At 41.8% G+C, this 26,133-nt stretch overlaps 1 protein-coding gene across 1 annotated transcript in view; it reads right to left on the bottom strand.

Moving 5' to 3' along the window:
* Positions 1 to 19,988, bottom strand: part of LOC306784951 (ETS-related transcription factor Elf-2-like) — a 21,294-nt gene extending 1,306 nt beyond the window's left edge. Inside the window, 9 exon segments of the mRNA XM_079279152.1 lie at positions 255 to 402; positions 540 to 944; positions 1,040 to 1,235; positions 1,354 to 1,440; positions 1,860 to 2,042; positions 5,690 to 5,803; positions 14,542 to 14,794; positions 14,919 to 15,090; positions 19,851 to 19,988. Coding sequence (XP_079135278.1) covers positions 255 to 402; positions 540 to 944; positions 1,040 to 1,235; positions 1,354 to 1,440; positions 1,860 to 2,042; positions 5,690 to 5,803; positions 14,542 to 14,794; positions 14,919 to 14,996 — 1,464 coding nt within the window. The 5' untranslated portion in view covers positions 14,997 to 15,090; positions 19,851 to 19,988.
* Between the last annotated feature and the right edge of the window lie 6,145 nt (positions 19,989 to 26,133).

A 26,133-nucleotide genomic window follows, 5' to 3' on the forward strand; every position in this document is an offset into this window, starting at 1 on the left:
GTATTTTTCAGCATTTCCGAGCAGTATATAACAATAATTCCTAATCATGTAATTGAAGCAACAAGGACAGCAGAAAATGGAAAGATGGATGAATTAAAAATGATTAATTCAAAAGGTTCCATTAAGGTTTTGCTAAAATTGACAGTTGCAGCTTCTCAGCTGCCATAGTTCGTAGTAGAACAGATACTATGCTGTGATACTTGTACTTGTATCAAAGCAAGTAGAAGTACTTGAATGAGTTTCCACACACACACCTTCTGTTGAGAGTTGTTGTTACCAGCAGCACCAATGGCAGAAGTGTTGGTGAGAAGGGTGGTGTGGCCGGCTGCCCCTGTGGAGATCTTCTGACCCAGTGATGTTGTCGTCATCATCACAGGCACCTGCATTGCCAAACGCACCGTCCTGTGGACGAGAGGTAAGAAAGCAAACAGTCAAAGTCAATACTTGCTGGTGGGAACAGATGTAGCCACTTGCATTAGTACTGGTAATATGAGAAACCCTTTAACTGGAGGTCCTCATCTCACTGCAGGGGGTCTAACCTGGGCCCAGTGGCAGTTGGGATGATAGCCGTATGAGACTGCTGACTCCCATCCAATGCTCCTGAAACAGACATTATCCTTGGCATCCCGGTGACCATCGCCGCACCACCTCCTGCCACCGCTTTGCTGCCTGTGGCGACGGTAGCATGGACCACGTTGGCCCTGTTCCCACCCCGCAAGATGTTGGGCTTCTTGGACGACGACAGCTCGGTGGCCTGCAGCAGCATGTCCGACGGAGGTGGCACGCACTGGTAGGATACGGCCTCTGAGCCGATCAGATCGTCGGAGGAGGGCATGTCTGCCTTGTCGTCGTCGATGATGACTATGTTTTTGGGCATGTCTTTGAACTGGTAGACCAACCGCTGGCCCTCTACCTTGGCGAGGATGCCGCGCTGGTAGTAATATCTAAAGGGAAAAACGATAATCAGGAATTGCAATGCTGCTTTCCAAATACACAATTATCTCCGCCTCCCAAAAAAGGCCAGACACACACTGCTCACCTGAGTGCCCGTCCCATGGTCTCATAGTTCATGTCAGGTTTGTTCTTGTGTTTCCCCCACAGCTTTGACACGGCCTTTGAGTCGACCAGTTTGAAGATGCCCTTCTCCCTCTGAGTCCACTTGATGTACCTGGGACAGGTGTTTTTGTCCTGGAGGAGGTCCAACAGGAACTCCCAGAGGTAGGTGGTGCTCCCTGCTGGAAATCAAGCAAATTGAATGCACTGATAAATAGTAACCTGTATTCATCCGGTGCTTTGCACTACATAAATACATAAATGTTTAGCATAGACAGTAATATTAGCACTACTCAGTACCTTTCCCGTCTCTTGGTTTCTTCTTGATGCCGAGGTCTAGTGAGCCGTTGGAAATAGATGACTGATGAGTCTTTGGCTTCCGTCCAGCTTTATCAAGGAAACATTTCAAGTAGGACTTCATCATTCTCTTTCATTGATGAAACATTTTGTGAGCTCGAGTTTAGACCCAACAGTAAAACTCTACCACTAGATGGTGCTCTTAATACTCAATAACTGTAATTAACAGTGGAAGCCTGGATTTTGGTTTGAGGCCTGGCTCGTGAGGCAAGGTTAATCACAGGGCCGCCAGATGTTTTCGATTTAAAACTTTACCCTTTTCCAAATGTTGACTCTCCACACTCTGCAATATGGTGCTGATAGTGGGTCTACAACTGCATGAAATAGAGTTTTAACACATCTGTATGCTATTTTCCACAGCTTTGGACGACTGAGGGTTCACTTTTCTCAGTTTATAGATGTATTCTGTGTTGGATCTTCAACAAGAACTTAAAAATCTTTCTGTCTACCTCTCCTCTTCCTGACAGGCTCGTGGCCTGGCTCTGGTTCTTCAAGCAGGGTGACCATCTCCTCATCTTCCTCCTCGCAGCACTCCTCTGTCGATATCTCCACCTCTGTCTCTGTAATCATGTCGGGACGCATGGCGGCGTGAAGGAAGTCTGGTGTCACTGTACAAGGCGGGATGAAAGCGTCTGGATGGAGGTATTAAAGAGGAAAGAGTTAAGCTTAAAGAAATATTTAAGCTGGAATACCCTATATATATATATATATATATATATATATATATATATATATATATATATATATATATATATATATATATATATATATATATATATATATATATATATATATGGGGTCTGACCATATGGCTTCAACATGTGCTGTGAACAAAGAGAATCAGGCCTTAACTTTTTCAAGCAAAGGTTTCATCCTGATTTGTAGTTTGATAAGAGCAAAGGAATTTCACACTAGGGTGTAAATTCCCCCCCCCCCAAAAACCATGGTCACCTGAATGCACCGCTGCAATCTCATTGGCCAAGAGCCAAGAGACCCCAGGACCCCTGTGGTTCAACCACTGTTCTACAAAACTGCCTGCAGATCACACCTCAATGCTTTTTCCAACAACCCCTCCGGGGTAGCAGGAGGCACGCAAACGCTCTCTTCGCCCGGACCTTCGTCCTGGACACATGAAGACACATCGGCCTCTCCTCCCCCCGCCAGCGCGACGCTGGCCACGAGGAAGCAACGGCCCTCAAACCCTCATCAAACCCTGTCAGGTCACGAGCCATTTCGCTGGACGAAACGACAGTGTTCCACTTTGAGTAAGGCTCCTTTACCCAGCCGAGACGAATCCGCATCCGCGATCCGTTCTCCGCTTTTTGCTTCTTTTTCTTTTTGTGCACACTCCGGCAGGAAGACGTCTAATCCTCTCCTGACCGATGATTACCGGGAGACGTACGGACCACGTCGTCTCAGCCGAAGTTAAACTGTCCTCCCTGCAGCGAGGATAGATCACGTCTGCGTTTCGCTCCAGAGCGAGCTCACGCCACGACGGCACAGCGCCCGCTGCACGCACGCGCTGCAAGCCCGCGCTGCAAGCAGCCTGCCCCCCCCCCCCTTCCTGCAGAGGAAAAAGGACCACTTTGCCACGAACACTTCAACGTTGCAACGAAGCATCGACAAGTAAGATTCTTGGCATCTGGGCGTAGCTTAGCTTAAATTAACTTAAGTTTAATTCAGGCCATTCATTTATACGTTGATATTCCCGTGTTTTTAGGTTACTGTCACGCGATACGGAGGTATTGCGCAATCATTACGGAGCAGAGAAGCTCCGCTGTATTTGTGGATTAACTATGACTGTTTGCTTGGGATTTATTTGATTTATTTTCATTTGTTTTATTACACTTCGTGTGGTATTCTCTCCTCATTAAATCAGCTCTGTGAGTGAAGTGTGGAATCTCGGCTATCGTACATAACTGCTGGCAGTTCTACCAACAACGGCACGTTGTGTACGATACGGCCAGCGATCCCCATTCTCACTCCAACGCGGACCGCACGCAGAAGTTTGATTCATGACCCCCCACCTTTGCTCTCTTTCTTGCCTCTGCCCCTGGGAAACCCCGTTCAAATGATCGCCTCACATCACGTGCTGCCCAGGCACACGTGATTACATACAGCAGTCTCACTGCCATTTTGGCCCGCGTCACTCGACTCCGCCATCTTTGTAGTTTTTAGCTGTAGTATCTTAAGGCCCCTCCCCTTTTGACCGCGTCACTCGACGCCGCCATCTTTGTAGTCTTTAGCAATAGCTGTAAGACTCCTTCCTTTTCACCCACAGACCCACACACATATACACACACACACACACACACACACACACACACACACACACACACACACACACACACACACACACACACACACACACACACACACACACACACACACACACACACACACACACACACACAGACATACACCCTCATCCATTTTATCCATTCTTTAGTTAGGCATATAAGATTGTATGATAACGTTTGTTGGTTGCAATATTAATTGATTTGATCATTTATTATTTTGATTTAATAAACTCTGTTATACTTTAAGGAGCAGTCGTCTGTGATTACTTGTGCATATGTATTTGATAAACCTGTATGTAGTAGCCTGTGCTCGAACTTAAAAACCTTCACTGTCACTGAATGTATAGTCATACGCAGATTATTGACATTATGAGTGACTACTAATTATGAGACTTAGTTTTATCGTTTGGTTATTGGTCCCTGTTCGCAGGATGGTGCCCCGTTGTTATTAATAATCATTAATAATTGTTACATTCATCAATAATTCTATTGATGTCAAGAATTCAGTTTCTTAAATGCTGATAACCCAAACACGCTCCTTTAGTTCCCAACATATATATATATATCAGGGTAGGAAATTTACATATTTTTTAGGGGGCAATTCTTGCCCCAACTGACTGAAATCCAGGGGCATTTAAAAAAAATTGGGGGCACTTTTTGAAACGTGTGAAATGACATTTAACCTTTGTTCAAAATAATAAATATACTTATTTAGGCTGACAGTATATGAGCAATTGTCATCAAATGGCAATAATAAGACTATTAGGCAGTAGTCTACAGATTCAAAGTGTTTTGTTAGATTTTTTTTAACAAAAACAAACGTATATCAGACAATCATATTCAATTTTATTCGTATTTCTTTGTGGTTATTTATTGTAGTTATTAAATGTTTTAAACAACGATTAACAATTATTAAGTCAACGATGCTTTGATTACATATACATAAGTCATTGTATGGAATTATTGAGAAAAATATTTTTGTAGCACCTTAAAAATTTCAAAAATGTGCCATTTGAGTTTTTGCTGACTAAAATATCTTAATTGACTGTCAGTCAGGTATTATTCATTTCCTGCAACCCTCAAATCAAAGAATAAAGACACTTTACACACAAGTTAGGTGTATTTTCCCTTTAACGCACTCGAGTTTAGGTAGCATGCAGGTAGCATGTTTTATACTTAATATGAATATAATTAATTTAATCTAATTTCCATTATGCAATATGTATACTTTGTTGGCATCTTATTCTGAAAAACGGATGTTTGTCTGAAGAAACCGGATGTTGTCTCACGTTAAACTTTCCGCTAACTTTCAAAGTCCTTCACTCGCTCCCGATCTGTGCCGTTTGAATGCGTTTACCGTGAATTTCAGCATATAGGTACACTCAAATGTACCGGTAAGTGTCTGCTGACTTGAAAGTCACTTGAAGCTGACTTGAAGTCTCGCAGTCACAGGTCTGATTAAGAAGCGCTCCATTTATTTATTTGTTTAGAAAGTTCGGTTCTTCACGCACACGCAACATCAGTCAAGGCGAAAATCAAAACCATTCTATGGCAACTGGACCGGGTCATATAGACTACGATGTTTTTGACAAGTTCATTAAATTATCATTATTGGAGGAAATTATGGGGGCATTTTTTTCCCCTCTCCTAGTGAAATCTGGGTCAAAATTACATTTCTTAGGGGCAGTTTTGCCCTCGTGTAAAATTTTATATATATATATATATATATATATATATATATATATATATATATATATATATATATATATATATATATATATATATATATATATATATATATAAAATTTTCTTCATGTTCAAACTACAGTAGAGATAACAGACCAACCACATTTAGTATTTAACCACACCTCACCACATAGATGTATACAATTATGTTGAGTTTATTATGAAACACCAACGTTTGAAGTGTAACCATTTGTAAATTGTGTTTTGGCCTGTTATTAGTGAGTGTGTTTTACCTGGGCTACGGTCTTCTCTGAGGCTGGAAGGTGAATCCATGCGTAGCAGAGCCTCTGCAGCCTCAAAGGTCTTGTCATAGCAGTGAATACTGGTGCCATGGACAGAAGCCTCCACTGAAACACACAGAATCAATGAATAAATAGTTAAGTGAAAATAAAATGACTGGTTTAGCCCAGTGGAACATTTTTCTTACACGAGTTACAATTTGATTTCCCATATCAAATGTAAGCAAACGACTTAATTATTTCCCCAAAGGAAAAATACTCCTACCAACGGCTCGTCACCTCTGTCACACAATAAACACAGTGCTGCAACAAACAAAATGCAACTACATGGCGCCCCTTGTGAAAAGACGAATTACAAAATGATTTAGCAATTTCAGTAAACAACACATTCACCGTTCCATCCAGGCACAGTACCGTACTTTTCGGACTATAAGCCGCTACTTTTTACCCCACGCGTTGAGGCGTCGGCTTATAGTCCGGTGCGATTTATATACGGATTTTTCCGTAGCTTTTCTCCGCCACAACAACAACCGCAACTTCCGTTTCCGGTCTAACACAACATTTACTAGCTCCCGACACAGAACAGTTGCTACCAGCAACCCCTCTGCTACCAGCTGTTACTGACAGGGTCGCTACAATATGGATGAAGTACCTTTGACCTACCTCTCACTAGGACTGTTAACAAAAAAGGTTGAACGGCAAGATGCTTGTAACAGTACATGTCCGACTCGCTAGCTTCTAAGCTAATTTTAACATTACCGCCAATGGGGAAATGCTAACCGAGATTAGCATTCGCGAATATATAATATATCTTTGTACATCTTTTCATGCAGACATACTTGCATTACAGACTAAGGTCTCTCACGGCTACCAAACGAAAAGCAATGAGGCAATAACTGTTGTTGCTCATAGCTCTGAATAGCTGTTGTGCTAGCAGCAACTGGCCAAGCCAGTTAGCCGTAAATGCTATTCAGAGCTATGAGCAACGTAGACACGCTGCATGAGAAGATCAGCTTTTTCTCAAGTCTGCCAGTGGATCCCAACAGCGCGGCGCAGTGTGAAGGAATCCACCATCACCAACGGGTTCCGAAAGGCTGGACTACTACGAGATGAGGAGGACAGCGCAATGAGGAGGACAGGCAAGCTCAGGGACGGATTTGCCTCGGGAGCAAAGTGACACTGAGGGTGCAGACGAAACACGGACTGCAAGCACGAACGAAGCAATTCTGAGGCTGTTTAATTCCGACACTGAAGAAGAGGACTTCAATGGTTTTAGTGCACAGGAGGACGAAGGCGATAGCGATCCTGCGTGTTTTTGTGTGCGTGTTTTTGAGTGAGAGAAATAAATCATCTTGGTTTGCAATAAGACTCTGCTGTCCTGAGTCTGCATTTGGGTCCTTGAACACACCACATCATGTACCTTCAGTTAGGTAGGTACATGTCCGACTCGCTAGCTTCTAAGCTAATTTTAACATTACGGCCAATGGGGAAATGCTAACCGCGATTAGCATTAGCGAATATAATATATCTTCGTACATCTTTTCATGCAGACATACTTACAGACTAAGGTCTCTCAAGGCTACCAAACGGAAGAAGTGAAACGAAGCAGCGTGTCTTCTCATTAGAATCTAAAAGCAACTGCTAAAAGTAAATGCTACTCAGAGCTACGTGGACACGCTGCTTCGTTTTACTTCTTCCATATGGTAGCCTTGAGAGACCTTAGTCTGTAATGTAAGTGTGTCTGTATTATGGATTTTACGGATTCTGTACCCTCGTGGGGTGGGGGTCTGTTTAGCTTTTATTTTAATCAAATCAAAGAGGCTACAGATCTGAGTAGAACACCACTAAGCACCTGCCAAAAGGTTGTCCAAACACCACCTGAACAAACAACGAATGGCTGAGATAAAGCAGACTATGAAAACACACATATTACTCGCATGCTGTGGGATGGGGGGGGGGGGTACAGTTAGGACAATGTTTCGAAAAGTGTAGCATTCAGCGTGTTGTTGAAAGCATTTGTCACGGAGAAAAATACCGGAAATAGTCCAGACATATTAAAATAAAAGTCCGAAAAAAAAGTCTGCGCAACATCATCATACCAGCCATTGTAAACACAATTATACATGAACTAAGATCATATCTGGAAGATATCTTGGAGATTTGCCACAATTGTGGCCAACAATCGACGAACTATGATCGCTGTATGGCGCTCTCTCCGCCGTCTCACCACGGAGCATATGGCGGATGAATAGCAAAGTGACACTGACGAAAGATTGACTGAAAGCACGAACGAAGCAATTCTGAGGCTGTTCTATGGAGTGGTCTCGTGTGACGTCACAGTTTAGCTGTCGGCCATGTTGGAGTACACACAAAGCCACTGGCATGCACGGCTGAGTCGCATAACCTATCGGTGGTGAACTTTTGTGCTGTCTTTGGTTGTGGCAGCAGAGCTGATAGAGACAAGAAATCATTCTTTCGTTTGCCAGCGGTCATTACACATCAAGGAAATGACACGAAGGAGCTATCCAAGCGACGTCGCGAGAAATGGCTGTCACGCATCTCTCGAGATATAAAGGAATGGAATTTGGCGTACACTAGAGTATGTGCGGATCACTTTATAAGTGGTCAGTGATTTTATTTACAAATTCGTTTGTGAACAGTATTTAATAAAGGAAATATAAATTAAACTTGGACATGAGAAGGTTACCGAAGCTTCATCGGCCCGTGACAGCAGTCGGTACCAGAGACGTGTCGAGCGTGTACAACAGGCGAAACACAGAGATGCAGCCTCAGCATTGCTTGATATGAGTTTAACGTCAGATCATATATATATATGTATGTATATATATATATGTGTGGGGGGGGATGAAGTTAGGAGTTAGTTGAAAGTGAATTCCTACGCACACAATGACGTGCACGTACAATGTAAACAAACACACGTGTCTGTTTGCGCTGAGTAAACATTGAATATTGCTAAATATCGGACCAGATCTGTATATATTTACCCTTCCAATGACGAGATGAGAATTCTCGACGACCGTTGCTTTGACGGCTCGGACCCATCCACTGACAAACTGATTATAAGCGTCGAGCCCTTTGTAGCACTCAAACTCGTCTTTTGTGTAAGGACTGGGGGTGTTCACGAGATACGTGTAGATGTTGGCGTAGTTTACCGATGGAAGATAAGTAGGATCGGCACTGAAACGATCTGCACTCATCGTATAGGGATCCAAGTTACCAATAACCTTCAATTTGGCCAGGTAGCGAACCTTTGATGCACTATCCAGTGATTCAAAGTATGGTATTTTCGCCGCACTTCCTTGTTTACGCGCCGCCATGTAGGATCTGTATGTACTCCAACATGGCCGACCGACCTCGTAACTAAGGAGATCGTGACGTCGGTGAGACCACTCCATTCCGACACTGAAGAAGAGGACTTTAATGGTTTTAGTGCACAGGAGGACGAAGGAGATAGCGATCAACAGCGATCCTTTCCGGCTCGGATCAGAGGGATTACCGGTACCGTAAACCACTTCCCGGCTTGGACCTGTGCGGAGCGCATGGAGACGCCTCCTAGTTGACGTATTACCGTTTTTTCTTCCAGTTTTTTTTCCCAGTTCTACAAAACTTGTTCAAGACTTTTTTTGTGTGCGTGTTTTTGAGTGAGAGAAATAAATCATCTTGGTTTGCAATATAACTCTGCTGTCCTGAGTCTGCATTTGGGTCCTTGAACACACCACATCATGAACCGGTAGATAGATGTCCGACTCGCTAAGACAGACTAAGGTCTCTCAAGGCTTTTAGATTCTAATAAGAAGACACGCTGCTTCGTTTCACTTCTTCCGTTTGGTAGCCTTGAGAGACCTTAGTCTGTCTGCATGAAAAGATGTACGAATATATATTATATTCGCTAATGCTAATCGCGGTTAGCATTTCCCCATTGGCCGTAATGTTAAAATTAGCTTAGAAGCTAGCGACATGTTATGATGTTCAGAGAAGACAACTTTAGTACTGTTAAAAGCATCTTGCTGTTCAACGGGGACACCTGCGGCTTATAGACCGGTGCGGCTTATCTATGTACACATTCTTTTTCCTTTTTTTACTCAGCTGGTGCGGCCTATATACCGGCGCGCTCTATAGTCCAAAAAGTACGGTATGTAAAGTTTGAACTTCACAGTATGAAGTGTCTTAACTATATTGCCTCTTTAAATTGGTTGAACTACTTATCATGACGATGGAGATGCCAGGATTGAGATGCCAGGATTGGTTCAGGATACTCAAAGAGTGATATGAGGAATGTCGCCCCTATAGGCTTTCACAAATATGGCAAGACTTGGCACAGAAACAATGCTGTTTGAATAGCAAATGGGATTCAGCCTGAAGGAAATGGTACGCTGCCCCATCTGGGACCCTGAGAAGGAACCCAGGGCACCTGCTGTAGGTGTCAATCACTGGTGGGAATCACGAGCTCCCGTTACACCCTGCCCTGTCCATGTTTGGCTATCTCACTGAGGCAACAGGCACAGCATGCGGAGAAATGGACTATCTTTAGATTGTCTCACTCATTCAATTCCCTCTCACAAACAAACAGGACATGCTGGCGGCCGCCACAGCAGAGACTCTATAGCTTACCGAGCTGTCCTTAAAACCAGGCAGCCGTGTAATAACACCACCAAAAGGTGTGAGGGCAGAAAGCTGTGGCTTGACCTACATAACCACATAGACACTTTAGCCATTTCGAGTCTGTCCAAAATGTTGGGATTTTGATTTATTCTTAACTATTGTGTATGAAAAATACAAACATATAGAATTGTGTACATCACATCATGTGCGGGTGTAATATAAAAGTATTATAATTCATAGAAGTTAGGAAAATGAAAATAATATCAACTTAACGACAATGTAACGGCACCAAGAACAGCAGCAAGTCCGACAAAATGTAGTGCGGCCTCTGATGACTTCCGTGTTTACAGTCCTCATCCTTTCCCTCCAGTTCTCTTCGAAGAAGCTCACTAATCCTCTTGTCACTCAACTACCACCTCACCTCCCATTGGCTTATTTTCCGGTTAACAGCCCGCCCCCGGTAGAATCTGATTGGCCTACTGCTGACGTTCCAAGAGCGCACACGCTATTGGACTAATGGGCGAGTCAATCAACGACACACCACGCCCTCTCCGCACACAATGCTTCCGCCATCGAAACGGGACAAAATACTTTGAAATTTGCGAAAAACCCGGGTGGAAACGACGCCTTGTTTTCGCAACACGTAGCCCATTAACACTAACTGTTAAACCCCGAGTGATATCACACAAATGTGTATTTACAGGTCAGTGTTGTCGAAGACTGTAGCTGCACTTGAAACAGCCATAGGGAAGAAAGCGCGTGAGCCAGGCCACCCCACGCTTCAATCAGTGCAACACGATAACGGGACACCAAAACACAACAAATATCAAAACATCCGAAATTTGAATATTGAAATAGGGCCACCTCTCATACAATACGCATAAATACACACGATGGTCATTACTTTTCAGGTCAAATGGACTGTTATTTAGAGACAACGTGTGAGGACATACACAAGTACAAATGGAAAAAAAACTCAAGCCAGCCACACATAATATTAACAATATTACTACACTGGGTGATATATGGCTGTGTGTAACATATTCATGCTAGTAAAAACAACACCCACATGTCCTTCCGACTCCGACAGCGTGGCAAAGACGTAGGAAAGACAACATATTTTCACTTCCTGGTTGTGCAGGGTCGATCTGCACATTGTTATCCTAACTCATGTTGCAGCGGGAATAATATGCAACAACATGCAAAACACACTTCGTGCAGATAACGATCCGTTTGTGCAGACTGGCAAGCCTTGCGGAAGTGTTTCCCCCTCTTAAACCGGGTCCGGTCAACCGTGTAGCAACGCCATGCAGGTTGCTACCAAGGTGATCACTTCCTGATTGCCCTCCTCCATTACTTCAGCACACTACTCAGCGGACTGAAGCGCAGCGGACGAGGGGGTCCAAACACAAATCCGTACGTTACAGTAAGCTCCCGGATCGAGGGTATAAGTACACAAAGATACGTTACCGGCTCGGATGAGTAGATCGAGCTGGTTTGCGTGCCCCTCATGCTGCGAAGTCGCCATGTTTTCCCCCTTGCTGTAGATTCACATTGACTTCTCACTGAATTGTATAGGAAGCTACTAGCTCAGATCACTCCGCCGCAAATGGGAAATATCCTCAAATTCAACGAGACACACTACGGCGGCAGAAAGGTATCCCTCCGCAGCCGACACAGGAAATCCTTTCCTTCGCCCTCCCTCACATGCGTAGTGACTACGTCAAAGAAAGCGGGGCTGTGATAACCGTTTTTAAAAGAAACTCACTGAACAAAATCTACAAATACAAACAAATTTGCAGTTTGCACAACGAATTGACAAATACAAAACAAGACAGTAGTGTACATCTCATTAAAATAGGTTAAAAAACAACAAACACCATGTTTTGTAATGACTGTGTGTGTGTTGCTCTGTTTAAACTTTATGTTCAAATTGCTTCACAGCATGTGTTTTGCTGTTTTTAAAATGATTTAACTTGTATTTTTGTACAAGCCAAATGCACTACAACAAATAAATAAATAAGTACTCTCTTACAGCATAGGTCATTATCATTTTGATAATTTAAATGGATTATTTTGCAATACTTAATTGCCTGATAAGTACAGTATACAGAATGTTATCTGCTTATGTGCATCACTAATTGCACAAAAAGACAACAATCATGTATTTATAGTGGGTGATTATGGCCACTCTAGCTTCTTCAGTAAGTACCATTAGAGTTTAAATGAATCACTTTATCCTTCTGCTTGAGACAGCACATTTTATATTTGGAACCAGTTTGTAAACTCAATATGTATATATGTGAATGAAAATACTATTGTCCCAGTCTTTCAGTCTGTTTCATACTTATGAACACCGCACTGGATTGGACACAATTAATAAGGGATTCATGGATGATTAGAGAGTTAATACTAGATACCGTCACTGTTAATGAAAAAGTTACTGTAAAAAATACCCAGAAGGTGGCAGTGTGTGAACACAGAGGCCTGTGAGCTTCACAGCCTACTTCACCAGACCTTGTCACACTGATGCCGTCAGGAGAATCATATGAGAAATATGCCACATTCCAGCCCAACCACAACAAACAGAAGCAATACTTTGTAAGCTTGAATTTATGAAACCAATCTGTTGACGTTGAATCTAGATTCAGGTGAACTCACAACATTTTAATGACATGCTCTAACCTCTCTAGTGTACCAAAGAAATGTTTGACAAAAACAATACTTGAGCTTCATAGACAAGGTACTTTGTTCGCATCTTATTCTGAAAACCGGATGTTCGTCTGAAGAAACCGGATGTTGTCTCACGTTAATGTTTCCGCTAACTTTCAAAGTCCTTCGCTCGCTCCTGATCTGTGCCGTTTAAATGCGTTTACCGTGAATTTCAGCATATAGGTGCACTAACATGTAAGTGTCTGCTGAGTTGACCACGGAGATCTGAGTGTCTGCTGACTTTACCGCAGCGATGTCCACTAGTCTCCAGGGAGAGCAACAGCTGGTGCAGCTTCTCTCTTTATTTCTGCCCCCCCCCTCGACCAGAAGCGGAAGTCGCCTGTTCTCTACGGCAACCCTGAAGGGACATCATATCTCCAATACAAAACGATAAACATGAGACAGTCTGACTATAGGATGTTTGCTGGCTTTTATCCACTGTTCTTGTCATCCTCTTGTTGTTATGTATATGTATTGTCTCTTGTCTTTCAATAAAATAATTAAAAATTATAATAAATTTAAAAAATGCGTTAACGCGCGATAAAATAATTGTCGGCGTTAATTAATGAATGCGTGAACGCGAAATTAACGCGTTAACTTGCCCAGCACAATTTTGTTTTTTAATTTTTTTGAACTTTTTGTTTTTTTTTGCTGGGCGGATTCGCGGGCCACATAAAATGACGTGGCGGGTCGGATTCGGCCCACGGGCCTCGAGTTTGAGACCCCTGCTACAGAGACTGTGCCCACCCAGTATAAGGCAGGGATGGCAATTTGAATGGCAGCCATCCGGTCGAACATATCAAGCAACAAAACTGGACCAGATTGGGGTTGTCCCTTTTGGGTAAAACTTATATTTTAAAGATGGTAATAGTTTCTAAAATGAATAATCTAAGTTATATGATAACATTAAGCTTACTGCACAATGTATTACCAAAATGTAATGAATCAGAACTTTTTATGGGCTGGCAAAAAAAACCTATAAAGTCAGATGAAACTTTATGTGGCCATAGAGACCTCGGCCTTCCCCATATACACTGGTATCATGATGCCTTTTATATGAAACATTTAGCAAAATGATATGTGACAGCTAAACAAGCTCCAATGTGGGTGTCTATAGAGAAAGGCCTTACATATTGCACCATATCCATACTTTTACTACGCAAACCTATGGTGTTATCTCTTACAATAATAGTCTTCACCTTTTCACAGGAGCAGTACAAGAGTAAAAATCCCCTCTCTTTTTCTATTATTATGAAACCTATGCGACCCAGGGGAAATGGGAACTTTACTCCAGCAATGAAAACAGAATACATAGGAGAAAAACTTTTCTCAGCACCTCAATTAACAACACAAGTAACAGCACAAAACACAGCCCACTAGCATGTGTTATGTGTTGCAAAAGAGACTGTATGATAGTCATCTGATGTACTGACCTACAGCGCCAAAATGAACATTACAGAGGTAACATGAAGGGAATTTTTTTTATAGATTCAGAAATATTTATGTCTCACCTGCCTCCCCTTCTGTCTCCACCTCCTGCTCATCGCCTACTTCCTGCATCAGGTAAGCCTCGTCATTATAGACGAACACCTGGGCTGAGTAACCTCGCTCATCGGCCAGTCTGGTGCCGGGTACCTCCTCTACTATGACTGCTGGGTAGTTCTCAGCCTCCTCTCTGTCCTGGACTTCTTCAAAGGCCTCCTCGGCTTCACACTCGCCTTCTACCGCTCCCTCAAACTCCAGGTCCACCTCACACTCTCCCTCCTGCAGATTGGGGGACGAAAGAGAGCAGAAAAAAATAAGAGAACATGACAGTTGTGAAAAAAAGGAGGCAAGATTCTGTTGTGAACTGCAGATGCAATGTTACTCTAGCTTGTGTCTGACCCACCTGCTGGGAGTCGTCCTCTTCAGCTGTGACATACTCCACCACCGTCCCACCAGTGTCGACCAGCACCACTGAGGTCATGTCTCATGCTCTTCAGGGATATGCGATTACAGCCAGTGATTAGCCACAGCACCTCTGCCTGGTGGACTCCACCAGCTTGGAAAATAAAAGGCCCCTGGAGAGAGAAGAAGCACTTGATAAACACAACTTTGTTTAACAAATAAAGTCTGTGATGCAGATTCAAAGAGACAAAAGAGAATTTGATAGTTTGTTTGATGATGACAGGAGTCCACCTATTTCCCTATGTTATCCCTGTTTTGTGTCCTTGATCAAAACAATAAATGCCAACCACCTCAATGGTTGTTCTCTAGCTAGTTTGAGCTCAAAACTGCCTCACAGTCAGGTACACAGCCTCCGATTAGTCAAACAGACTCAACTCAAGGCATCAGGAATTGCTAGTGGACAGCTAACAGAAATATTGATAAATAATCACAGAAAACACTTATTTTTACAAAGTCTCCAAAAAGACACTGCAGTTCAATGCTGGATTACAATGTTTCTGAACAACATCTCTTTCCTTCTGGCTTTGGTTTGCAGGAAGTGCCTGTCTGCTATTATGGGAAGAGTTGCACTGACAGAATGCCAAGTCAGTCCCTTAAACATGCACACAGTGTCCAATGGAAGACCTGGGCAGGGCAGACTGGAGCCATGGGAACAATTGCTAAGAACCACAGGACCCTCGGTCCCTGTTTTGTGCTGCTCTGCAGGGTGACAACAGGATATAAGACAAAGGGAATGCAGGAGCATGGCGAGGCAGACGGATATACACAAACTGATGCTCCACCTACTCTGACTTCACTCAGTTTTTAAAGGGTTGACTTGGCTACCTATTGGGATTTGATATAATGTTAAACTGGTGAGTCTTCACAACTTCATCCCTCCTTGGAACAGCAGCGTATGTGGGACGGTTATAAGACAGATAGTATGGAGGGTGGTGTCAGCATGGTAAAAGTGTGTTTGTCTGTTCATACGAACTGTAAGATACAAACACTAGCATATTTAGGTAACTATCCGACTACAGATTATGTTAAAAAGAAAATGCCCGTTCATTACTAGCTCATCCGCTGTGGGAGCTGCTGCTACTATGTTTAGGGTAACATCTATTCTGCTCTCTTTTGGATTTGAGGAAGTTTACACCCCCACGACCCCCATTATCAAAAATATATAAATATGTCAGAATAAAATAAAACAAGTCTTACCTTTTTTTCTTATAATGATGTGAATAACTACCGGTACCTCTACCCTACATTACACGAATACACTGCTTCTTTAATTCCATGTTCTCTACATGGATCATCAACTGGTGAGAATGTTGATGTTTATGTGGGCCATGCAGCTTTAGCATCAGTCCTTTATCACAATATCAAGTATGTAGTTATCGCGTCCAAAATTAAGATCAACGTCAAGTATTCGCATTTGAAAACAAGATAGCTGCAGACAATAAAAAGTCAGCCAGCGATAACATTTTTAATCCACATTCGCTTAATGAGCTCTCTGTACCAGTTTTGCCTTTCGATGTGTTGATGAAACTTTGTTTTGCACTTTATTTTTTTACATCAAGGTCCCAAACTGAAAAAAACTGTATTCTCCTCATCAGCCACAGCACATCTTCCCACAGCCAGCCAAGCCAGCTCACCGTCTGCTTAAAGATAATCCTACGCTAAAATCTTCAAATTCTTCTGTAGACACAAAGACAAGGTTTAAAAGTAACCCCTTCTGCTCGACATTTTCCAGTGAAAAAGTAATGCAAAACAGCATTAACACAATGTAAAATCCATGCATGTTTCAAGGCATTTCTACTTTTGTACAAACCTCCCGACAACACAACGTCCTCTGACATGTTGTATATGACGACATGCTCGATTACTTTAACGGCTGCATAATGGATGAGCCATGCTGTGCTGCTTTGCCACTGAGACCAACATGCTATCAGCTCAGAGGGAAATCCTCTGTTCAATTTTTCAACAACACAGAGCAGATATTCATCTGTTATGTATATGTTCTGTGTTGGAGGTGCTAGGTTAATTCAGATTTGCAGGATGCATGCGATGGTATATTTGTTCAGGCAGGTCCAGAGTCCTGTATGTGGTGACTGTATCTTTTCACTTGGTCAACAGAACGATCTGGCACTAAAATGACAAATACGCCAGTATGGCAATAACTTCTCAATGCAGCGCAACTTCTGCAACTTCTCTCTTTGTTTCCTTTCAACCCCTTCTTTATTTTCACCTTCTAAGATATTGAGAATATCAATCGAAGTGGAAAAAGACCCTCCAACAACTGAAGAAATACAATTTGCAAGGTCACATAGGATATGAAACATGCAAACTGCAGCCAGAGATCCAAAACTGGTTTAACACACACACACACACACACACACACACACACACAGGATCTGTGGAGATTCTCAAGCAGGACTTGCAGGTTGAATTGATTCAAACAAGTAATACAGGAACTGCAGGACGACTGTGAACACGTGGCTGCCTTGTGGCTTCTGAGCTGAAACATAAATGAGTCAAAACGCTGCAACAAACTATTCAAATAAAGAAAATCACCAGCATACACCAGTCATGCTACAAGGGAAGAAATTAATCATTTTAAAAAGGTCAGAAGAAGTCACTGTGTCATGTTGCTATTCCTGGAATATAAACTATTTCGGCTGCATTGAAAATCATTCTGAACGAGAGCTAAAGCTACATGTCTCACTGTAAATACGTCAAATTCAGTTCACCTTTAACCTCTGATTTTACAAATCCCAACAAACGTATAAAAAAAAAACAGTCAAAACTTGCCTTGCCATAGAAAAGTTGATGCGAGTCAAAATTCAGGCTTGTATCTTTACTTGGCTGCTGTTTAAAAATCCACAGAGACAAGGAGAACGAAAGCATGAGAGCGGTGCTTTTTCTTGTCATGGTAAGAGAAAAGAACTTTTTCTGCACCTTTCGCTCTCTCTCTGCCTGACTCTGACTCAGACTCACATCTCCTCTCTGTCTGACATCCATCCAGCCGTCCATCTCTTCTCTCTGCATGCATGCTTGCTGTCTGCCTGTTCCCTGGGTGGAAGGAACCTCAGAGAGTCAGCACTTCTTAGACCCTGCCCTAAGCTGAGATCACATGACAACTCACACACATGATCTTTCAACAACAGACCCTTTGTCCCAAGTATCTAGGGCTGCTGTTAAAGATACAACACCCTGCCTTGTGCCCTGCCCTCTACCAATACACACAGACATAGTGATGACACAACGTACAAATACATGGCAAGCATGACCTCAGGATTTACGTGACATACACCCAACCCATACACACACACACACACACACACACACACACACACAATCAATAGAACTGAGTTGCTACAATCTTGTAGTCATGATCTGCCGCATAATAGTATCTGGTGTTTAAATAAGCCTGAAACTGTCACAGTTTGTTCTATAATACACATCAGTCTTCATCAAATTATGTTATCTATAGTTATCTCACATAACCAACACTTAAAATGTACTGAATAACATCTTTAGCGGTAGCATGTCAAGAGTCATTCAGTAAGCTACAATTGACTCAAAAAATGTGCATGTTTGGAAAAATGAGTCTTTGACAAGGTTTAATTCTGAGACAGTCCATTCATCCTTTACCTGATCGACCACAATTTATTTACTTTGATAATTTATCCTTTAAGTCCTTTACTAAGGATAAATGCCAAATACATGCTAGATTAAACATTTCAAAGTTAGTTTTTTTCTTTTTCTCTGTTTTATGTCATTGTAAATTACGGAGCTGATCTTCTTATTTCATCGGCAGGATGTCCAAATAAAGACATTTTGAACAAAATGAGTTATGGGGATTTACAGAAAGTGACAATATAATAATAACAATGTGTAGTCTGTCTAACACTAAACCTAACCCTACTAACAAAGTCTTACCCTGTTGACCCAAGTATGATAGCTGTCTCAGAAAATATCAGTTTCACAATATAGTGTCACACTTATTATTATCAGTTACAATGTCTCTTAAAGCAATGTGAACATAATTAGAATAAACATAATAATAAACAAGATTTAAAAAATGTCATATGTATCTATAAAATGTTATATAACTAAAGCATGTTAGTTTACATAACGGCACTAAAGCATGTTAAAATAACCACTAAATCAGCTGTGACCTTTTAAAAAAAAAAAGCAGCCAGACTGCTCCTGTCTGTGCCTTTAACTCAAACACACACACTAATATTTGTCAGTTTATTTTCAATACCATAGATATGCAAATGTTTATAGGTCAACGGCCTCCTTATCATCACACTGCTAGGTTACAATGATATGCACTCACTTGCTATCCTGCAAAGCGAATCTATAGTTTCAGTGTTGACACAAACACTTTTTGCAACAACTCTGACACATAGAAAGCAGTGAGGTTAGAGCCAAAAATTTAAGTTAATCAAGATCACACAGTTAGCTGGCCGACTGTTTGCAATTAATAGATATGAAAGATAACAGCAAGATTAAGTCATGTTGAGCGAGTCAAAGGGAGAGTTCATTGTCGCTATTCGCTAACCTTATCAATGAATCATAAGCCAGCTCTTGCATCATTTATAAATAGTTGTTTTTTTTGGTTAGTATGCCGAGTTGGTCTTTTCATTTTGTGCTATAAGACGCATTTCAAGAACCATCGCACACGACAAGCGAATAGAAACAGAAACTGAACTTGGCTAATGCTAAGCTAGCTAAGTTAGCATTGTTAGAAAAACAAGCTGTCAGAAAAGAAACAACAAACCATGTGGCTAATGCTGGCTAATCACCCGCGAGCTCGCTTACCGTGAGATGCTTCTAGTCTCTCCTTTGGTGGAAACTAACTTAAGTTTACAAGCGGCAAACTTACCGTTAGCTGGCCGGCTAGTGATAGTTAGTTGCTGTGTGTTGTGACATCCAGTAACCTCTCCTCCTCTCCTCTGCTCTGATGCCTCTGTCGACTGTCAGGCGGAGGAGCCCCGCTGCTAACGTTGACGCTAGAGCTCTGTTTGTATTCACGATGAGGAGCCCTGAAGCCCACCAGACACACAGGAGCACACACACGTGTTTTACGTGGGACAGTAACGTTAGGTGAATATAGACTCTTGTGCTAATGGAGACTTATTCTCGGTTGTCGGATAACTTGGTGCTCGTTCAGGCGAATTACACGTGTGACGTCACGCCGTACAATAAACAACCAGAGTAAAAACTCATCCATTTCAGTTCGATTTGTTTACTATTTTAGTTTTCTTTGTTAGAAAAACAAAAAAGAAAAGCTAAATCCTGCCCTGTTCATCAATGTGTCTTCTTGCTTATTTTTGTCTGAGGACAACAAAGATGATGGTCTCGAGTTATTCCAAAAACCTTCTGAAAAGCTATAATACCAATAAGACAAACTGTCCAATAACAGTTATGTCTCCACCAAGTCACGATAACACAGTGCAAAACAATGTTGATTACTAACAGATTAACACGAATAATTTCATGCACAGCAAAACTGAGTTCAATTGTTTATACATCACTTTATTTAAAGTGTTTATGTGAGCACATTATTTATGACAGCAAATACATATTAATTAACTAAATACATATAGGTATATTAACTATTTAATATGTTCATATGATATATAGTTAATATATGACGATATATGATGTGTTTGCAACTGGAGAGAATTGGAGGCATGTTAAAGTTGAACCTGTACGGCAATTGTCTACAATAAGAAAAGAAAAGGTAAAATTGTCTACAATAAGAAAAGAATCGGAAAATAGAAATATACCAACATATATCGATGTATTAATGACATCAGTTGAAGTTAGCTTTAAAAAGCAAATATCAGCATTGGTGCAATACGTTTTACTAGTATTATAGGTCATGTTCTTTCTAGGAAAGCATCACTTTCCAATTAGCAACACAATAAAAGTGTAATGGTCTTAAACTACATAACATATTCATGTCTGCACCTATTTGTACTATTCCCCCAATTAAAAAAATCTTGGTGCAGTCTTGGTTGGTAGATATTGTTGGGCTGATTAGGCAACATCCATGAAAATAAGTCGATCACAACATTACATCACACTACGAAGAAACGTGTGTTCTATTCAACTTGTCATGAAAAGCTTTGCTACAGTGACACCCAGAGGACAAGAGACATAATGGGAATAATTTCACAAATGCTAAAAGAGATTGATCAGAAAAAAGATAGGAAACATAAAAAACACCTTTGAAACCATTTAAAAAAGGATACATTAGCTAGTTAGACCAGTGGCTAGTTCTCCTTGTGTTTAAATCGGTTGTCCTGGCTTGGCTGACGGGAGTGAAGCGAGTGTTGTGGAAGTCATGTCATGACTGGGTTGTCGCCACCTCCATACTCTCTGTGGCTGAAACAAACAAGCACAACACTAGTTTGTATGGTAGACATGCTTACATTTAGTGAACATGACTATTTTGCAACATGCATAACCTAGAGTCTATACAAGTAGAATGGACATGGGCAGCAGGATTTCAATGGAGTGCAAAGAAAGGTGTGCTAATAGTGTATACGAGTCACACTGATCTCATACACTGAACATCTAAAATGTGGCTGCATGAGAATAATATCGATCCTGAAGATGTCCATTCTACTGCCTCTAGCTCTACACAAGACAGCCGTGCTTATAGCTGTGCTGCATTTGGCCGTTTACCTTCTTAACTGTACTATTACATCACTGAGCAGCTTTTTACTGTCCAGATAGACACCTTTGGCTCTGTGGATATAGGCAGAAATACACGTCGTCAGAGCCAATCATTTCAGAAGTTATTGTTACATCTGTCAGTACGTCTGCTGTGTCTAAGATTTATTCTGCTGCCATTTGGCGTCTGAAATTGTCACTGTAGGTACAAAATGATGACTATTTGTGGCTATTTGCCCTACACTACTTGCATTATTCAGTCATATAAGTATATGTTTTGTCCAACAGGTGGATACAAGCTGAAACTTTGGGTGTCATTTATCTTATTGTACTTATTGTAGCCTTGGAGGCAGTGGAGAGGGTCTATGCTACTATTTCCTTCCTTTACAATTAACAAAAAAACTAAGCAATAATTGTAACTATTATGCATTATAGATGAAACTAAAGTAGGCATTTAACTTGCATGTCACTTAGTATGTTATTACTTTCTCCTTCCGCCAGGGACACTGCTTCCTTGATGTCCTGTGTTATATCTACAACTTCCTCACTGGTCAGCTGCACTCCCAAAGCAGCAGGATGCGCCACCTCCTCTGCTGCTGATGAGTGGCAAGAGTGGCAGTGCTTGGCCTTGTGTACTGGAGCCTCTGATGTCGCTTCTGGTTCAGCAGCAGAGAGGACCTCCAGGTCTGACCCAGAGGAGGCTGCTGCCAGCTGAGTAGTGTCCACAACTGCTGCAGCTTCACTGTGTGTTGTTGCCAAAGCTTAAATTGCCTCCTCTACGCTTCAGCTGCTGCGTCCTCCACCCATGTCTCAGCAGCAGATGACGTCTCATCCGCTGGAGCAGCTTCAGCAGCGGTGATGGCCTCCTCAGCTGGTATAGCCTCCTCAGCAAGAGCTGCATCTTCAGGTGAGGTATCTGTAGAGGAGACAGCCTTCTCTGGAGCAGCTGCAGGGACCGCAGCCTGGTCTTCAGACTCAACCTTACCCACTTCCTCCACTGTCAGGGTTGAAGTTGCAGGTTCCTCAGACAGAGATACAGCCTCCTCCTCCTCAGCTGCTGCTACAGGTGCAGGTGTTTCTTCTTTTACCAGCTCTTCAGCAGCTGGTGCTTCTGCATCAGCCTCTGCAGACTGCAACTCTTCCTCAGTCACTAAGGTTCCCTTTTCAGCTTCTTCTTTAGCTAACACCTCTGGGGTTGCTTCCAGAACTTCTGGCTCCACCATCTCCAGTGTGAGGTCCAAACGTCTTCCGTCTTCCTCCATTTTTCGGACAGCTTTCACCAGACTTGTCTCACCAACAGAAGCTGCCGCTATCTCAACTGGAGAGCCGCCCAAGATCATCACAGCAGTGAGCAGATCTGGCATAGACTCTGAAGGACAGGAAGTAGTGGATGAGATTTTATAAATACAATGTAGACTAAGTTCACATGTTACAACAGCTCTTAACATTGTAGTTAAATGAGCTTCATGTGCAGTAAAATATGCTTTAATATCAATGTCTTAAACTCTTTTAAAAGCCTGTTACCATACAAAGCAGGACTGTTTAAACTTAAATTCGAGTGTTGCATTTTTCTATGCAACGCATGATGCTTTATCTAGAAGAGACTTACAAGGACCTTGACTGTGTACTTTACAATTCTAGATTAATATATTAATTTAATGACGGAAAAATGTTTCTGCAACAATTTTGACTATCAATTAATGGCAATCAATCATTTAATCAAACAAAAAATGGCTTGTTCCAGCTTTTCATATATGAGGTTTTGCTGCTTTTCGAATTGGAAATTTAATATCTTTGAGTTGTGGACTGTTTGGTCACAAAAGTAATTGATTAACCAACAATGAAAATATCATTTGTTGCATCAATTCAATAGAACTAGGATTACACCTAAAGTAAACTGAACACGAGGCATGTGCAGCACATATCCTGGTATACACAGTAGTATGCTTAATTTTTGTGTACATTTTACTTACCTCAGGCAGTTGTATTATTTTATTGTCTACAGTTACCACAGGTTCAGGAAACAGTCTACAGGAGACTAACTGCCCAGTTCATGCTCCCTCTTCTGGTGTAACCATTTTAGAAAAAGTGTCACGTGTCAGAAATGCTTTAATAGCACTTAATTTTAGTATAAAAGTTTCAAGTCCCTAATGAAGACGTTCCCTACACAAAGTTCAAATTATTTAGTTGCATAACATTTGTTTTTAAAATAGTAAACATCCCTGATGGCCACCAACTGTCATCCTGGTGAGCCACCAGGACATCCTAAAACAAGCATTGTAATCTCGGATTAGTCCTCACTGGCCTGTGACTTCACTTGTCACAATCAAGACTCAATCAAAAGCCAATACAAATCTGAAGGATGTTTTAGAAAAAAAAAATAAAAAAAAAAGAAGAAAAAAAAGAGTTGACCTGAAACTGAACCGGTCACATCCATCTGACGGTTTCTTAGATTTCCAGATGGGGTAGGTAGTTGTGTTTAGCTTTTTTTTTTACATTGTTCCACAGACAACATTGAGATTGCTTTTGGATAAGTTAGATTTTGTACTTTTTTCCACTGTAAAATCCTTTGAGAAATGCTTGTGATAAAAAGTTATATAAATTCAATTAGCTTAATGACAAGCTGTGCGACTGGTCATTTGCGTGTTACAACATTAAACAAGCAATATCCTGAGGGAGACTGGATTTTTTTTTTAATAGTCTTTCAGTCTCGAGCTCGAAGGCACAGGACAGGAGCATGAACATGGCACAGGGATTATTCAGGAAATGAAACATTTCTACAGGAAGTCAGTGTTTCTACACCTACAATACAATACTTACTGCATGTCACGTTCTACAATCAAAACAAGCACCTAAGAGAGTCACTGAATAGATTCTACAAATTAGTTCCAGACAAGATACTTATCCTGAACCAATTAGATCATTTTTTTGACTCACGCTAATAAATCATCGTTTCAATAATCTGTTCACCATTTGACTAGTAAAGAGCACAAATGCAATATTGAGACACTTTCTTCTCATCCAGTGAAGTTTTATTCTTTGAAAACTGCATAAATCATAACAGCAATTTGCTCAAAGACAGAATGGAATTTCTGTGGTGTTTACTGAAAGATTTCACATTTCAAAGAGTAAAGAAACAGGAGAAGTAAGTGCAACACTTAATTAAAAATAAGAAACGCATCGTGACACGGCTGGTAAAGTATTTGAATGTGTGAGGGAAAAAAACAATATGGTCATTATAAGAAAACTGACAACTAGTCAACTAGACCTGCAGTCAGGAAAAGAGCAAACTGGTTTTTGGTCAAACGACTTTTTGTTCCATCTCTACTGTTTTCATGCTAAATCTAACCTAAGCAAGGATTCATAGCATATAGCTGGAAGTAAGCATTTGCTGAGCAGAAGACGACCAAGTGCAAATTATGTTGACACAAGAGAACTTGAACAACTTATCAAAACGGGCTACATTCATTCACCATGCAGACATTTCGATAAGGCAAAGAAATATAAGGCTGTCCCATTTAAAAAGGCACTGAGAACATTAGCCATCAACTCAGTTGTATCCCTTTTATCACCAAGTTCACTCTCAACTGTACAGCAGCCAAACCATAATTTGGATTTGCTCTAGTTATAAAAAATTCCTATCGAAATTCAATTTTCCAAACTGAATCTAAACAGACACAAATGTTGTAGTTTGGGTCTTACCGTTGAGGTAAGGGAAGGAGCCCAAAAACCGGACTAATGAACCCCTAACTGGTATTCATTAAAAACAACCAGAAGTGAATTACCCACTTTTATCAGAATAGGGTTTCATGAGTCGTTTTTTTCCTGGGCCCAGAGAGGTGTTACACAGCACAACTAACTCCAAGCCCTACTTCCTGGGAATCTATGGCACCATCACAGCTTCATGCAGCCACCTCTGCAGCAGGGGTGGCCTCAGCCTCTGGGGCTGCAGAGCCAGTCTCCGCTTCAGCAGCGAGAGCAGGAGAGACTTCATCGACTACTGCCATACCGGCACTCTCTTCCACAGGGGCTTCTACTGCAGGGGCCTCTGCTGGCATCTCCTCTGTGGCAGCGACCTCCTCGGTGACGGGAGCAGCGTCTACCGCTGCAGGTGGAGCAGCTTCTTCTGTTGCTGCTGGCTCTGCAACAACCACCGCAGCTTCTTCAGACACGGCCTCTGCGACAGGTTCAGCAGGAGCCTCGGCTACTGGTTCTGCAGGAGCAGGAACAGACTCTGCGACGACCTCGGCCACAACCTCGGGGGCCGGCACTGCCTCCTCTACTGGGGCGGGTTCAGCTGCAGGAGCTGCTACTTCTGGTGCTGCAGATTAAGAGGTTGAGAGCAGAGATAAATAATAGCAGCCTCATACAAACAACTCATAAAAAGTATTGAGATTTGAAGAAGTTGACTCCTGTCAACAGGTAGCATACGGTTGAAGCATTTAGGTCTAATAAAAAGGTAAAACATCATAATTTTAGTAAAA

This window comes from Melanostigma gelatinosum, assembly GCF_949748355.1.
Source record: "Melanostigma gelatinosum genome assembly, chromosome: 11".
Lineage (NCBI taxonomy): Eukaryota > Metazoa > Chordata > Actinopteri > Perciformes > Zoarcidae > Melanostigma > Melanostigma gelatinosum.